We start from the raw sequence: 17,224 nt of genomic DNA on the forward strand, positions 1-17,224 counted from the left end.
AATGCAAAGTTTCTGGAATGACTCTTCAAAGAAACACCATCTCGAGCAGCAAAAGTTAGAACCCGCGTGGAAGGTGCGTGCCATTAGGTCAACGTCAGGAGACTCTGGGTCGCCTCGCCCAGGGTCCACGACCAGCACGCACGTCCACCAAACCTCCAGCCCCGGGAGGCGTGGGATTCTGCCACGGAGAACCTAACTGCTCTGAATTAGGGTCTTCCCTGGCTTCCTGGCGACTTGCTCTCGGCTGTGACGAATTTTAATCGAATAAGGATGACGCGGCAGGCACTAACCTGCCGGTGGTGGGCAGGGGGATTCCACGCCTCCTGCCAGGTCTAGTGCCCCCGGACGCCGCCCCCCAGCACGGGGTAAGCCAGGTCTTCGGCACCTGCACCCCTGCCCACGGTCCTGCTGCCACCGTGTCGCCTCCTGTTTTCAATGAAGCGGTCCAGGGGACGACCCACAGGGCAATTCTAAGATCCAAATGTCAAGTTACGTGAAATATGTCAAAAGCCATCCAATCGCATCCTTCACACTGGTGTCTTTCACTCCATGTAAATCATACTTCATTAGAAAAATGAAAGTAAGATAAACTTGAAAGTCAAACAAATGAGCATAAGAAGTAAGGGACTTAAGCCTATTTGCCACTTTCTACCTCTTCAAGTAAATCAGACAGGCTTTTAGTTTCATTTTTTTCTTCTTTTATTAAAACCTCAACCGAAATGCAAAAACAAAAATTTAAATCTTCTCCAAGAAATTTAAATTTTCGTTTGTTGGCCCAAGACAGCAAAAGCAGGCTTACCCATCACTAAGTTTTCTGAACTCCAGACACCGTCAAGGTTCTTCAAGGTTGTTCTCTGCCAACTGACGGAAACGTTTGCACCTGGTTACTAACAGCTTGGCAGGAAGAGAGTGCCAAGCCGAAGAGTGCATTCTGGGAAGTGTAGTTCCAGCCGGGAGAGGACAAGGACACCCGGAGGTGACCGAACTGGGATCTGGGAGGAGATCATTCCGGGGCTTAGGAAGGTGGGACCTGCCAGGGAGTGAGGAGTGGGGCCTCGGCCCTGCACTGCCTCCCCCAGGGGCCACGGAGGGAACCCATCCCTCCAACGGGGAAGCAGGCGGAGCCAGGCACATGGTAGAAGCTGTTTCTGTAAGTCACCCTGGAAACTCCTGATGCGTCCCTTGCATCTATCTCCCAGCGGGCTGGTGGACACTCATCTTGGCTCTGACACGGGTGCTCGAGACTGCTGTGCCTCCTGGCAAAGGTGTCAGCAGACAGGCCCAGGACCCCAGCGACAGGAAACAAGCAGACACGCTCGCTAGGGACGGACGCCTTCCTGGCGCCTCCCACCCTCCCTCTGCTTTGTGTTAGCAGACGGCAGTGTTTCCGACACCGGCTGCAAAGCATGAGAGAGAGAGGGCCCAGGCCGCCGTCGCCTGGCTGGCGCTGGCCGTCCCGGCGGAGCAGACACTGTCCTGGCCCCGTGACCGCTCGTACCGCACCTGCCCGGCGCCTCAGGGGAAGCTGTTCTTTTGAGATGGTGGCAAGGCCCTCACTTTATGACCCGTCAGATGAAAAGGTGTTCGCGCACACAGGGAAAAAAGAAAGGACAGGAAATAGGGCAAACGTTCCTGTAAAATACAGAAAGACACAAAAGGAGACCAAGTAGTTATTATTTGCGAGTATTATGGTTGATTTCCTAGTTAACTCCAAAGCCTCAACTGAAAAACTATTAGAATAAGTGACTTTGATAAGATGGTTTGTTTTTAAAGTTAGCTTTCCTACATATTAACAATAACCAAATAACAGAGGAGGGAGATTCACGGTTCAACTCTGACCCGTAAAGAGCTTAGAAGCCCTATTTCCTGTCTTTACAACAAGAAAAACATGGAACGAACTGAAAATCAGTGACTGCCTGGACCCATCAGAAGTGAGGTCCCAGTGTCCCAGAACTTGAAGGGACATGCTCACCCGGGGCAGATGTGAGCTGACAGGGACGCTGGATGACAACTGGGCAAGAGGCTGGAGCTGAACGCAGACGAGCAGGTGACAGTTTCCTGGGGGCCCCATGCTCCCTCGGGTCTCATTTCCAGGAACCCACCAAGTTCTCACTGTGAGAAGCCAAGGAAAAAAAATCCCCTGGTCTCTCTCTGGCACTGGAAGGGGAGAGAAAGTTCTGACCGGAGCTCAGAGCATGCTCCAAAGGAAAGGGCTGTTGTGCAGTGCAGATGTCACCTGAGCTTTACTCTGCTGGGGACGGCTTCCCCCACGAGCTCCTACGGCCTCCCCCCCCGCCGCCCCCACTCCAAGAGGACAAGAACGGGAAGGTCACAGCCCAGAAACACAGGCCACAGAAGAGGAACCCCACAGAAAGCTGACTGCAGAGTGTCCTCCTCCCCCACGCCCTCCTCAGGGCTCCAGCAGGTGAGGGGATCAGAGCAGAAAAAGCCGCAGATGCAGGGGCTGGGAGGGAGTCTGGCAGACAAGCCCCAGGACCACAGTGGAGATGAAGCGTAAAGACAGCAGAGGAATCTGAGCCTGATGCAGGAGAGATCAGACACAACCCACCTGCCAGGCAGGCCAACTTGGCGGCTCAGGTTCCATTACCATGTCCACCTTTTAGAACGATTATAAGCCATGCTAAAGGCAAGAAAAAATTCAGTCTGAAGAGACAACATCGGAACCTGACTCCGATAAGGCAGAGGTTCTGGAATCCTCAGACTCGGAGTTTAAAATAACTATGATCCATCCGCTCAGGTTCTAGCAGAAAGAGCAGACAGCGTGCATGAACTGAGCTCTGCAAGTGGAGAGGAAGCTAACAAGGGTCCGAAGGAAAGGCTGCACATCCAAACCAGCGCGAGACAGGCGAAACCTGGGGTGCCTGAGGTCCAGGAGAGAGCCAGCGAGCTCGAAGGCAGGCAGCAGAGACGTTCCACAGTGAGATGCAGAGAGCAGAACGCACACAATACTGGGGGGTTGGGGACAATTACAAAAGATATGTGTATGCATCATGGCAATGACAGCCAGAGGACAGAGGGAGAAAGTAGGAGAAATACATGAAGTAGTAGCTGAGAAGTTTTCAAAATTAATGACAGACACCAAACCACAGACCCAGGAAGCTCAGAGGACACCAATCACAACAAATACCAAAAACCCTACACCTGCGCATTTCATATTCAAACTGCAGAAAACCAAAGATGGAGAGTCTTGAAAGAAGCCAGAGGAAAGAACTCTTACCTATAGAACAAAATGGGGAAGAATCACAGAGGGCATCTTGTGCAGGCAACAAGAGTAGAATTCCATGCCCAGAGACACTGTCCTTCAAACACAACACTCTACGTTAGTTGGGATTAAAATGAAAACTTAAAAGGCCCCCGGAGGGCTCAGTCGGTTGAGCCTCTGACTCTTGATCTTGGCTCAGATCATGATCTCACAGTTCGTGGGTTCGAGCCCCACATCGGGCTCTGTGCTGCTGGCGCAGAGCCTGCTTGGGATTCGGTCTGTCCTTCTCACTGCCCCTCCCCCACTTGTGTGTGCGTGCACTCTCTCTGGAAATGAATAAAATGAAAACCTAAGAAGAAAAAAAAAGAAAAAAAAAGAAACTGTCCTTCAAAAGTAAAAAAGAACTGGGGTGCCTGGGTGGCTCAGTAGGTTAAGCGTCTGACTTTAGCTCGGGTCACGATCTCACAGTCTATGGGTTTGAGCCCCCCATCAGCCTCTGTGCTGACAGCCCGGAGCCCGGAGTCTGCTTTGGATTCTGTGTCTCCCTCTCTCTCTGCCCCTCCCCCGACTTTTCTGTTTTTCTCTCTAAAAAATAAATAAACATTAAAAAATTAAAAAAAAAAAACAAACCAAAACACTGATTTCTGGGTGCCTGGATGGCTCAGTTGGTTAAGCGTCCGACTTCGGCTCAGGTCATGATCTCAAGGTTCGTGAGTTTGAGCCCCACGTCGGGCTCTGTGCCAATAGCTCAGAGCCTGGAGCCTGCTTGGGATTCTGCGTCTCCCTCTCTCTCTGTCCCTCCCTGGCTCACACTCTGTCTCCCTCCCTCTCTAAACAAACAAACAAACAAACAAAAACTAAAAAAAAGTAAAGAAGAACTAAAGACAAAAACTTTTTCAAATAAAACTGGAGGGGATTCCTTGGTAGACATGCCCTATAAAAAATATTAGTTCTTCAGGGAGAACGATGAAGCAGGTTGGAAACCTGAGTCTGTACAGACAAGAGCACTGGGGAAGGAATATGTGAAAGATAAAATCTTTCCTTTTTCTTAATTCACCCAACAGATGAATGTGTTCAGATTAATGGTAGTGAGCCCAGCACACGTGCAAGTGAAACGGAGTCCCGGTTTTATAAGGGACGACACGGGGGTGACGGGGACGCCCAGGTCTCAGGTGCCTGCGCTACCGGGGACGCGGCAATGTGTGAAAGTAGATGTACTTGAGTTGTAAACGTGGGGCGAAAACCCCAGGGCCCCCACAAACAGAGGTGCGGCGAGAAGTCAAGTCAGTGTGCTGAGAAAGGGACACAATGAAATCACACAAAATGCTCAATCAAGGCCAGAGAAGGTGGAAAAGGGGAGAACAGAAATGGGAAGCAGTCACAAATTTGAGCGCTTAGTCCCACTGCAACAATTATCACTTCAAATGTGAACGGGAGGGAGAAGACAGTCAGGAGACTAGAAAACACCCAACTATATGTTGTCCATAAGAAACCCACTTTAAGTATAAAGATAGACCAAAGGAAAGGGACAGAGAAACATCTATCCCGCTGACACAAATCAACAGGAAGCTGGAGGAGCAATGCTAACTTCAGAACAAAACAGACGTTAGGATCAGAAAAATTATCAGCGACAAAGAGGAACGTTACATAATAACAAAGGAGTCAATACTCTAAGACCACATAATAATCCCTAATGTCTATGTTCCTAACAAGGGAGCATTCAAACACAGGAGACAAACGGACAGATCTGTAACAGGAAACACACAAATCCACTGTTACAGTTGGAGGCTTTGACACTCCTCTGTCAGAAATGCACACATCCAGCAGCAGAAAATCAGGAAGGACTTGGCCAAACTCAAGGGCGGCATCAATCAGCTGGATGTAAGTGACGTCCGTACGCTACCGAGATAGGTAATGTCACATGTCGGTCTGATGCAGCTAAGAGACGCCCAGAAAGCTGGTAAGACATTACTCGTGTGTGTGCCTGCGAGGGTGTTTAGGGAAGATAGGAGCCTGTGAACTGAGTAAAGTGGAGGGCCCTCCCCTAGGTGGGTGGGCACTGAAGGCTTGAATAGAGCAAAAAGGCAGAGGAAAGGTGACTTTGCAGTTAGAGCTGGGAGGTCTGCAGTCCTGGGACATCAGTGCTGGTCCAGGACTCATGCCCTCCCGCCGCCCCTCCATCCCCCAACAATTCTCAGGCTTTTGGACAGGGGCTACACTATGCCTTCAGCCTTCCTGGTTCTCCAATTTTGTCATTCTTAACCACGGGAGCCAATTCCTGTGATAAATTTCCTGTCGTGTACGCGTATGTATACATCCTGCTGGTTCTGTTTCTCTGGAGAACCCTAACAGGTCAGCGTGAGGCTAGGTTAGGATGCTGCTTCATCCAACAACAGCAGAACACTTAATCTTCTCCAGCTCACATGGAACATTCACCAAGACAGACCACATTCTTGACTATAAAACATAACAAATTTAACAGAGTAGAAATCATACAAAGTATGCTCTGAGACCACAATGGAATTAAACTGGAAATCAGGAACAGCAGTGTAGTTGAAAAATCCCCAAATATTTGTAGATTAAACAAGACACTTCTAAGTAACAGGTGAGTCAAGAAGGAGGCCTCAAGAGAAATAAAAAAATATTCGAAGTAAATAGAATGAAAAATATACCTTATCAAATTTTGTGCAGTGCAGTAAACGCAATCTTTAGAGGGAAATTTATAGCACTGAGTGAGTACATTAGACAAGAAGAAAGATCTAAAATTGATAATCTAAGTGTTCACCTTAGGAAAGTAGGAAGAGAAGAACAATTAAGTTGTTGAAAGCAAGCAGAAAAAAAAAGAGACACCGATGAAATTGAAAACAGGAAAATAAAGACAACAAACAATAAAATCAACAACACCAAAGGTTTTTTAGAGGATCCATAACACGGATAAACATCTAGCCCAGTTAACTAAGAACAGAGAGAGAGAAAGAGAAGACATAAAATGTCAATATTATAAATAAAAGAGGGCCATCACTACCAATCCTCTGAACATGAAAAGGTCAATCAGGGTTACTATGAAAAACTCTATGCCCACAGATTTGGTAACTCAGGTGAAATGGTTGCATTTCTGGAAAGACACATACTGCCAAAATTCACCAAGGGAACTAATAATCTGAATAGGCCTACATCCATCAAAGAAACTGAATCAATAATTAATAACCTTCCGAAACAAAGCCCCAGGCCTAGATGGGCTTATCAGTGAATTCCACCACAGAATTCAGGAAACAGTTAATACCAGTTGTCTACAATCTCTTACAGAAGGTAGAAGCAGAGTGTTAACTCATTCTGTGAGGTGAGCCCTACCCTGACACCAACACCAAAGACATACAAGAAAGGAAACTACAGATGGGTATCTCTCATGAACACAGACACAAAAATTTTTAACAAGCATTTAGTAAACTGAATCCAAAAATATAAATAAATGAGTTATTCACCATGATAACACCCAACACCCATTCCTGATAAAAGTTCTATTCAATAATCTAGGAACAAATATTATTATTAGGAATAATGAACATCGTTAACAAGACCCTACAGCTAACATCATACTTAATGGTGGGAAAGCAAAAGCTTTCCTACTAAGCTCAGCACCACTCACAGTCAGCATTGCACTGGAAGTCCTACTTGATGTAATAAAAAAAAGGAAATAAAAGGCATACAGATTGGGACAGAAAAAAAACAAAACAAAAACAAAACAACCATCTGTGTTTGCAGATGACATGACTGTCCGTGTAGAAAATCCCAGAGAACTCACAAAAAACTCCAGGAATTAGTAAGCAGCAAGGTTGCAGGATACAAGGTTAACAGGCAAAAGTCAATTGTTTCCCTACACACCAGCAGAAACAAAACAAAACAGAAACCCACAAAAAACCTGGAATATGAAACTTTGATGAAAGAAATAAAAGATCTAAATAAACGGGTTGATACACAGGAAGACTCAGTATTGTTAAGATGTCAATTCTTCCCAAATTGATCTATAGATTCAACACAATCCCAATATCAAAATCCCGGCAAGCTATTTTGTGGAAATCGACCAGCTGATTCACAAGCCAAAAGACCCAGAACAGCCAACACAATACTCATGGGAAAGAATAAAGCTGGAGAACTCCCAGTCCTGTTTCAAGACTCACTAAAAGCTACAGTAACCACTACAGCATGGGACTGACAGCACAACAGATACACAGATCAAGTGACACAACAGGGTGCAGAGACAGATTCACACACAGGGGCGCCTGGCTGGCTCAGTCAGAAGAGCACGTGACTCTTGATCTCAGGGTAGTGAGTTCAAGTCCCATGTTGGGTGTAGAAATTACTCAAATAAATAAATATTAGGGATGCCTGTGTGGTTCAGTTGGTTAAGCGTCCGACTTCGGCTCGGGTCATGATCTCACGGTTCGTGGGTTTGAGCCCCGCGTCAGACTCTGTGCTGACAGCTCGGAGCCCGGAACCTGCTTCAGATTCTGTGTCTCCCTCTCTCTCTGCCCCTCCCCCACTTGCACTCTGTCACTCTCCCAAAAATAAACCTTAAAAAAAAATAAGATTCACACAAATTCATGAATCTGATTTTCGACAAAAGAGCAAAGGCAACTATATGGAGAAGAGTCTTCTTGACAAACAGTGCTGGGACTGGACATCCATGTAATCAGAGATAAATGGACACACATCCTCTGTTCATGTGAGGCTTAATGTTGTCACAGTGTTGATATTACTCAAACAAAGTTGCAGATTCAATGCAATCCCGATGGACATCCCAAGGACACTGCCTGTAGATAGAATTCACGCGGAATCTCAGGGACCCAGAACAGCGAAGAAAACAATCCTGGAGAAGAACAAAACTGGAGGAATCAGTTCCTGATTTCCGCACTTACTACAAAGCCACAGTAATAAAAACAGTGTGGTATTAGCATAAAAACAGACATAGAAATCAATGCAACGTAGAGCATCCAGAAACAAACCCTTGTTTGTATATGGTCAACTGATTTTGACAAGGTGCCACGACCATTCAATGGAGAAAGAACGTTATCAACAAATGGTGCTGGGAAAACTGGATGTCCTCATGCAAAAGAATGAAGTTGGATCCTTACACCATAAACAAAAACTCACTCAACGTAGATCAAGGATCTAAAACAGTAAAACTCTTAGAAGAAAACAGCACAAAAGCTTCACGACCATGGACTTGGCAATGATTTCCTGGATAGGACACTAAAGGCACATGTAATGAAAGAAATAGACAAATATGACTTCGTGAAAATAAAATTGTACATCAAAAGGCACTATGCATAGAATAAAACGGTGCCCCAAAGAATAGGAGAAGATATTTGCAAATCATACTTCTGATCAGAGATTGAGGTCCCCAATGTACAGAGAAGTCTTCAAACTCAGCAGTGGGAAGACAACCAACCAGACTCAAAAATGGGCAAACAAGGCTCTTCTCCCAAGATACACACAAGTGGCCACTGAGCACAGGACAAGATGCTCATCACTGATCACCACTGATCACCAGGGAAATGCCGATGCGAACCACGACGAGGGCCCACCTCACACGCCCTAGGACGGCGGGAATCAAGAAAACAGAAGACAGCAAGCGATGGCGAGAATGCAGAGTCTGGAGCCCATGCTCCGTGGGTGGGAATGCACACCGTTAAAGCCGGTGTCGAAAACAGTACTGGAGCGCCTCGAAAAAATTAAACGCAAAATACCCCATGATCCGGCGATTCCACTTCTGGGTGTATGCCGAAAAGAAGTGGAAGTAGGGTCTCGAAGAGAGATTCGCTCACAGCAGCATCACTCTCGACAGTGAAACCGTGGAAGCAACCCACGTCTCCTGACAGATGAACGGATGAGCAAAATACGGTGCGTCCGCGCAGGGCAACGGGATGGTTCAGCTGGCATCAAATTCTGCCACATGCCACAACGTATCCACGTCACGTTCGGCGCAACACGCCAGATTCCTCTTCCAGGAGGCGCTGGGAGCCGACAACATCACACAGCAGACATCGGAACGGCGGGGAGGGGAGACAGGACCGTTACGCTCTCACACGTGTCAAGCTTCAGATTAACGTGAGTTCTGGGGGATGGATGGTGGTGGCTGCACGACCAGGAGAACGCGTTTAACGCCCCTGAACTCCACACCTAAAAGCGGTAAATCGCTGCTCTGTACGTATGCATTTTTAAGTTGATTTATTTGAGAGAGTGAGAGAGAGAGAGAGAGAGAGAACAAGCAGGTGAGGGGCAGAGAGAGGGAGAGAGAGAGTCCCAAACAGGTTCTGTGCGGTCTGCGCGGAGCCCAGCTGTGACATCGCGACCTGAGCCTAAGTCAGGGGTCCAACGCTTGAGCCACTGAGCCACCAGGCAGCCCTTGTTGTGTACATTCTAAGTCAGTGCAAAAAAAAGGTGAGACGATGCGCTACCGAGCCACAGAGAGGAGCCTGAAGCACACGTACCGCTGAGTGAGGGAGGCCACCCTGAAAAAGCTGTGCCTGCGATTCCACGGCATCCGTGTACTCCAACCACGGAACACTCTGGAAAAACCCACACTACAGAAACACCAGGAAGGCCGGTGGTGCCAGGGCTGGGAAGGGAAGGGGTGACCACGAGAAGAGCAGGGATGCTGAGGGACACGACTCTTCTGCGCGGCACCGCACGGGATCACCGTGGGCACCCACTTGTCAAAATCCAAGGGGTGTCTGGGCGGCTCAGGGCCCACTCGGGCCATGATCTGATGGTCTGTGAATTTGGGCCCCGTGTCGGGCTCTGTGCTGACAGTACAGAGCCTGCTTAGGATTCTCTCTCTCTTCCTGTCTCTCTGCCCCTCCCTGACTCCTGCTTTCTCTCTCAAAATTAGAAAAAGAAAAAAGAAAAAATCCAAGTACAAGATAGTAAACCTCTATGGGAAGATGGCTGGTAACGATGTATCGATGTCAGTTCCCAACTGGTAAGGACGAACAGCTGGGCTCACAGAAGTCCTCCTGGAGGCTAGAAACAGCAGCGGGAGGCGGGTGGAGGAGGGAGAAAGTCCTCCCTGCGGACACCCTGTGAGAAGGCCAATCAGCACCCGCCTCCTGGAGGGCTCTGAACCCAGAACCTGCAGACCCCTGGCCCAGCTGCCCCGCTGGAGGTAATCTGCCCAAAAATAAAGGGCTTGCCTGGCTAAAGACATTGGGCGGAATAAACACGCGTATGCCTCTTGGACATAAAATCCCTAAGAAGTTTCCTTCGTTGACCAACAAACTCACGACAGCCTGGGAGGGAAACCATTAAGAGAGAAGACATTTTGAGTGGGGGGCTCCAGGCATGTCTCCTTGGAGACGAAGCCAGGGTGCCCGCTGTCCCTCCCACTACCGCCCCCCAACACCTCTCGCACCCTCCCCTCCCCTGCCAACCAGCGACCAGCCCCACCCCCCCAGGGAGCACTGGGCAGAGGCGGTGGGACACCCTGTCCACCAGCCCCCTCTCCGGGCACCTCCCCAGGGCCCAGCACACTCCTTCCTGGCCCCCACGACTCCTGCTCTCCATCCCACCCACGGGCAGCGCGGACACCTGCTTGCTGACCCCCACTTCACAAACACAACTCTCCCCTGGAGCCACGTTCCCCGGGGTTTCTGCCCACAGTCCACTCCTTCACGGCCAACCCTCTTAAAGTGCCCCAGTGCTGCCTTTCACCCGCTCTAGACCGACCCAGCAGGGTTCCCACTGCTCCAAGGACACCGCGGTCACCAGTGACCCCATGTGGCTAAGCCCAGCCATCTTTTCCCCACTCTGATCAGAGCTGGGTCCAGCCCAGCTGCTTACCCTCATCTCCCCTCTGGGCTGTCGTGACCCCACGCTCCCTCTTTCACTCTCCCTTTCTGGGGCCTTCTTTGGCCCTCTTCAGCCGCATCTCTGCAAACAGCCGGCTCCCGGGCCGGGCCTGGCTCCTTCCCCTTCCCCAGCTACAGCTTCTCCAGGAAACCCCATTCAATCGTGGCTTTAAATACCCCTGACCTCATCCTGACACCACACGCACACGCACACACACGCACACACGGGCAGCTCTGAGAGAATGGATGGTTTCCTGGCATCAGCATTTCAAACTCAACCCCTCTCAAAATCTTACGAGGGTAGGACTTACAAAAATACCATTAACTCTTTCTGGAAAGGAAGCAAACAGCAAACGGTGGTGAGTGAAGTGACCCACCAACTGTGTGCTTGCACCTCATTACGGCCCCTAGGCCCCTAGACAGGAGACCTGAGTAGGGGAGTAGAGGACACACACAGTCAGGGCGGGTGGGGGAGGGGGACGGGACAGAAGCGTGGAGGCGCTGGGCTGTGGAACCCAGCAGCCCAAGCTCTAAGCACCACAGGAAGATGGGCTTCAACAGTTAGCTTCGAAAGCTGAGAGACATCCACCAGAAGCACAGAAAAAGAAACGAAAAAGCCTAACAAATTAAAACATAAAACGACAGGCACAGATTCCAACTTATCAATAATCACAATTATAAATGGATTACTCTAAAGGAAGGAAGACAGGCTGCCTGGGTGGCTCAGTCAGCTCAGGGCACGATCTCATGGTTCGTGGGTTCGAGCCCCATGTCAGGCTCTGTGCTGACAGCTCAGAGCCTGGAGGCTGCTCCAGATTCTGTGGCTCTCTGCCCCTCCCCAACTTGCACTCTCACTCCCTCTCTCTCAAAGATAAATAAACGTTTAAACAAATTTATTAAAAAAATGCAAACACTCTCAGATTGGGTTAAAATATAGCTAAAAGATAGAGGAATATAAAAAGCTTTCAAAGGTAAGCAGGTAAAGAATACTCAAATTGGGACAGAAAGGGGCATTCCGTGGTGGTAACAGTCAGGACCACTTGGGCATCTCACACAGGGCCGCGGGACGCATGGCAGCACCAAGCAGACGCCCAGGAAGGATGGGCACGTCACCCTTCTGTCCCCGAGATAAGGGATTCGGTGAGTCAGGACACAGACCTGTTAACAAGCCAGACGGAGGCTCGGTGAGACAGAGAGCCATGGAACCAACAAGCGGGGAGGATACATTCTTCTCAAACCACAGCGAAACAGTCACGACAACAAGCTGCATATTAAGCCACAACGAAATCCTGAAAGGAGCCAAAAACCAAATATGACCTTAAAGCAATAAAGTTTAAAAATAATCACAAAAAAGGGGAGGAGGTTGAGGGCTGGGAGAAACAGGGAGGGGATCGACAGGACACTCGTCCTGATGCGTGGAGAAAGTACACGATTAGGGAACCACTGCCCCGTGCATCTGAAACTCATGCAACCCTGTATGTCAGCTACGCTGGAATTAAAAACACACATTTTGAAAGAAAGAAACTGAATATTTAAAACCGCCAAAAAAAAAAAAAACAAAAAAAACCCTACAACAAAATTAGCTCCCCTCCCCCAACTTGAAAAATGTCAACGCCCTTCTAAATAACTCAAAGAGGGAACACAGACTGAAATTAGAAACTATTCAGAAACGACCAGTGATGAGAGCTGCACGAGACAAATCCTCTCGGGCCAATGGGACGGACACACCTCCACCTGCAGGCATCCGGAAACACCCTCTTCCCCCCAGGAGCCAGAACCACCAAGAAAACCAAGTAACAGTGGAGAAAGCAGAAAGAAGTGAGGATTAATGAAGCGGAAACAAGGCGGCCTTGCTCAATGGAGCAAAGGAAAGACCCGAAACAGTGACAGCCCCTGGGAGTCTGGCCAGGAGGAGAAGGTACCGTAAAGTAGTGAGCGGGTCTACCTCCACCAGTAAGCACATCGGTGACCCTCAGCTGGGGCTGTCCCTCCCCCAGCGTGCACTTTGCACAGGATGGGGCTGTTTTCTTGCTTTGGTTTCATATTGTGCGTGGCTGCTGCCCTGGGATCCAGGATGTCCCAGCCCGTCACGCCAGGAGCCTCTTCCCAAAGAAGTGCTCGTTACGCCCGGGAAGACAAATATTGATCCAGATCACATGAACAACAAGTAGGAAAATGTTTTCCATGTATACTTAACAGGTAAAATACATAACACTCAAAATGTAGAGAATATCTAGAAAGCAGTTTTTTACAAATACTAAGTAGAAAGGTAAGGTGAAAAGTAGAAACGTAGCTGACAAGCTTACAAAATATATATCCAACCTGCCTGTACCTATAGGTTGAAAGACACGTATGTGACAACACAGACGATGATCTAAAATATCATACAGGAAATTTTAACAAGGACCAGAAGTCAGAGATAAGTGAGAAACAGGAGTTTTCACCACTTCTGAAGCCCCCTTATTTCCGTAGCATCTTAATTTTTGTAAGACAGAATATATTCTACTTGAATAGATGTTTAAATTTTTTTTTTAATGCTTATTCACTTTTGAGAGAGAGCGAGCGAGCAGGGGAGGGGCAGAGAGAGAGGGAGACACAGAATCCGAAGCAGCCCCAGGCCGTGAGCGGTCAGCACAGAGCCCGACGCCGGGCTCGAACTCATGGACCGTGAGATCATGACCTGAGCCAAAGTCGGCTGCTTAACCGACTGAGCCACCCAGGCGCCCCTAAGGTTTTTTATTTTGAAGGAAATGACGAGCAGTCGCACTAAAGTAACTATTGACGTTCAAAACGATTTAACTTCAAGGATATTCCTCAAAACACTAATGGAAAGAAACTCCCCACGATTTTAAGAGTCTCCTACCGCTTTTCCAACAGCTTGCTGAGCCTACTGCACTCACGTCAAGAGGTCAACTCGTCTGGAACCGTGGTTCGTGTGAGGGGTGCAGGAGCGGATGCCCCACCCCCACCCCCGGCCGATGGGAAGCCACGCACTGGGGGTTCTGGCTCCCCCAGCAGACGGCACAGGCCTCGCTTCCCATTGGCCGAACCCTCAGAGCCACAGACGCCCTTCGGGTGCCCTGGCGCGAGGCAGGGTCCTAACCCGGCTCTCCGTCTCCCAGGGCAGCTCCGATAGAGGCCTCCTCCCGAGACGCACGGGTGCCCGGGGCCTGGCGGCCACGCGGCGAGAACCCCCTCCCACGGCCGGGCGGCGCGGGGGTTGCGAGGCCGGTACTGACCGCGGCTCAGGGGCAGCAGGCTGCTCAGGTAGGGGAAGCTCGCTCTCCGCAGCTCGTCCAGCTTCTCCTGCAGCTTGCGCACCTGGCTGTCGGAGCGGCTGACGCGCTGCCGCAGGGTCTTCAGCTCGCCGTTCTTCTTCTCCACCTGCTCCCGCAGGCAGCACACCTGGCTCTTGTTCTGGCGGGACGAGAAACAGTAGGAGTGCAGCGAATCGATGAGCCTGCAGGCCCCCGACGCCGACAGGATGACCTCGTTGATGGACATGGGGCTGGCGTCACTGTGCTCGCTCTGCACGGCTTCCGCCGCCGGCTTCGGGGTGACGTCCGTCGGAGGGGCGGAGGGGCTCTGGGAGGGCTTCTGAGGCGTCGCCGTGAGCGATGAACTCGGGGGGCTCTGGGCCAAGCCCTTGTCGGGCCCCAGGCTGGTCCCGCTGCAGCCGGGCTCCACGTCTCTCTTCGGCCTCTTTCGGTCAACGGGCTCTCGGGGCACAGACGCCCTCTCTCGCGCGTGCTTGGAGGAGAAACTGTAAGAATGAAGTGAGCCAATGAACTTGCAGGCCCCAGACCCTGGCGGGGTAAAGTCATCCACGGAAATGCCGCTCTTGTCCACCAGGCCTCCGTCAGGCGCGGCGGCGCTCTCACCGCCGGCGTCTACTGCAGACGCCTCTGCTTCGCCCTGACTGCTGGCGGCGGCGGCCGAGCCATCGGCCGGAGTTCCTGCTGGGGCCTGCGGCGCCCGCTCCCGACCGGCGGCTTCCTGGGCGGCCCCGGGGGCGGTCTCACCCTGCGGCGCGGCCTGCTTCACCTTCCGGGCCCCGGGCTTGGCCATTGGGTTTGCACCTGAGGACGACGACGCACCTGCAGCTCCAGCTCCTTTTCCGTCCGCCCCGCTCGCGTGTCCCCTCAGGCCCCCCGAGGCCTTTCTGGTGTCCTTCCTCCTCGTGCGGCCATGGCCTCCGGTGCTCCTCTTCTTCTCAGGCAGGTGGAAGATGGAGGGGACGGCCGTGGGCTTGAGCAGGCGATGCTGGTCCTCCAGCCTCTTGGAGAAGCTGTCTTTGGTGAAATGTTCACTGCAGAGAAAAGAGTACTTGGTGGGGGTCCAGTTGTCCCTCTGAACAGCTTTTAACCACTGGATCAGACGCTTTGAGTCCTTCAAGGGGAACCTGCAGGAAGAATGACAGAGAATTAGAAAAAAAGAGCTAAACGTCTCCTCCTAAATTTATCAATCACCAAAGCAAAACAAGTGGTTTTGCAAATACCCAATGCCGCGTTGACTTTACTCATTTAAAACTTAAGTAAAAACGTAAGGGACACCTTCTGCTCGTAAGTGATTGTGAGATAGAAGCCAGCCAGCCTCACCACCTGCCCACAAGGAGCTCACGGTTTGTAGGGCAGAGAACGAAGGTAACTCCTCCCAGGCTGTGGTGAATGTCCCGTAGGGACACAGAATGCTCGGAGAGATCGCACAGGAGGGCGTCCGACTACAGGAAAGGCTTGGGGAAGCCCTGGGAATAGTTCCTAGAAACGCACAGCACAACTGCCCTCCTGGTGTGCCTCGGAGGCAGGATGCCAGGTGCGAAAACAGGGACGGCTGGTCTCCTAGTTAGGGGCCAGGTCAGGCGCTGGCCAGCAAGGGGTCAGGAGAGCATCCCAGACGGTCTGCCTGATGCCCGACCCTCACAGCTAGAGCTGTGACTCCAGCAACTGAGGATAATTCAAAGCTGCAGTCCTGGGTTTCTACTACATTTCCATGGCCGGGAGCGAAAGTGTCTTTTAAAAAGCAACTAACTCCTAGAAAACACTAAAACACTTAGCAGTCGTTTCTTCTCATTGTTAGACAAGATCCCTATTTACAAAAGTCGGACCAAACTCTGCCCTAGGGGTGGGGTGGGTGGTTCCTCCCAAGGGCCGCCTCTGCCCCACCTGAGGCCACTGTGGACCAGGACCAGGGCCAGGGCCAGGCAGATACTAACGCGCCCCAGGAAGTCCCATGCAACGCGCCCTTCCACACTTCCTCAATGCTTTGTGAGCCCATTTCCCCAAGACCCTGATCCCCATACCCTTTGCCCTTACCAGCGAAGACCACTATGGATGCCGGCCAAGAGAAGCAACTCTGCACTGATTTGCCTCATCTGTGAAAGCAGCATCAAAACTTTCCGGACACAGGGTCTGAGCAAAACTCCAGAAAGCACGGTGGCTGACCTCTAAAACAATCTGCTATCAGCTCTTTTGATAGATTGTAACAACTGAAGAAAACAAACCCCTGAGAACTCCCAACGAAACTACCGGCAACCAACGGGATTCAAGTTTTTAAAACAGCAAACACGAATGTCTGCGCGGAGGCTTTCCAGGGAGCGAGTCGAGGGAAGAGGACGGGCTGAGAGCGGCCCATTTCCAGAATCCCTCAGAGAGGGGGCCAGGCCCGGCCAGGAAGAAGCGGCCAGGAGCGCCGGGTCCAAGAGTGGGCCCGGGAAGCCCCCCCTGTGAACAGCGGGCCTCGCCCTGCTGGTGCGCAGGATGCAGCCAGCACGACTGTCCAGGGACGCACCTGAGCGCGGCAGGGCCACCTCTCGGCGCGACCGCCGGGACCCTGCTGCTGGCAGAGCGTGTGGCAGCGCGTGTCAGTCCTCGAGGCACAACTTGCATCTGCTCGGCCCCAGTCCTGATCACTCGACTCAAGGCAGGCTCCCTCGCGATCGAAAGAGCACAAAAGTCATAGCAAACGCAAGAGGACAACTAAGCTAAGAGCGTCTCCAGGACACACTGTCTGGAAACCGGCGGGGCCAGCCCGAATCAATGGAGCGCAGGGTGGCCGCGGGGCGGAGGTGAGAGAGGGTGGTGGCGGCCGTAAGGTGGGCGCCGGGCGGCCTCCACGTTGGCGTGGGGTAGGTGCCCGGTGGCGGAAGGGCGAAAGG

The 17,224-nt window shown here is 51.0% G+C and overlaps 1 protein-coding gene across 4 annotated transcripts in view; it reads right to left on the bottom strand.

The window, feature by feature from the left end:
• Positions 1 to 17,224, bottom strand: part of THAP4 (THAP domain containing 4) — a 41,154-nt gene that overhangs the window by 23,220 nt on the left and 710 nt on the right. The window contains exons 1-2 of one of the 4 annotated variants that reach the window (XR_008295683.1): positions 16,858 to 17,159; positions 14,310 to 15,472 (exon numbers count right to left, since the gene is read on the bottom strand). Coding sequence is in view for 3 of the 4 variants with exons in the window: in XM_027045385.2 (XP_026901186.1) it covers positions 14,310 to 15,472; positions 16,858 to 16,955 (1,261 nt within the window). In the remaining variant the exon portion in view is untranslated. Of the gene's footprint in view, positions 1 to 799; positions 989 to 14,309; positions 15,473 to 16,857; positions 17,160 to 17,224 lie in introns of those variants that run through there. The other 3 variants (XM_027045385.2, XM_027045389.2, XM_015082810.3) reach the window with 3 other exon arrangements.

The sequence above is a fragment of the Acinonyx jubatus genome, chromosome C1 (assembly GCF_027475565.1).
Source record: "Acinonyx jubatus isolate Ajub_Pintada_27869175 chromosome C1, VMU_Ajub_asm_v1.0, whole genome shotgun sequence".
Classification (NCBI taxonomy): Eukaryota; Metazoa; Chordata; class Mammalia; order Carnivora; family Felidae; genus Acinonyx; species Acinonyx jubatus.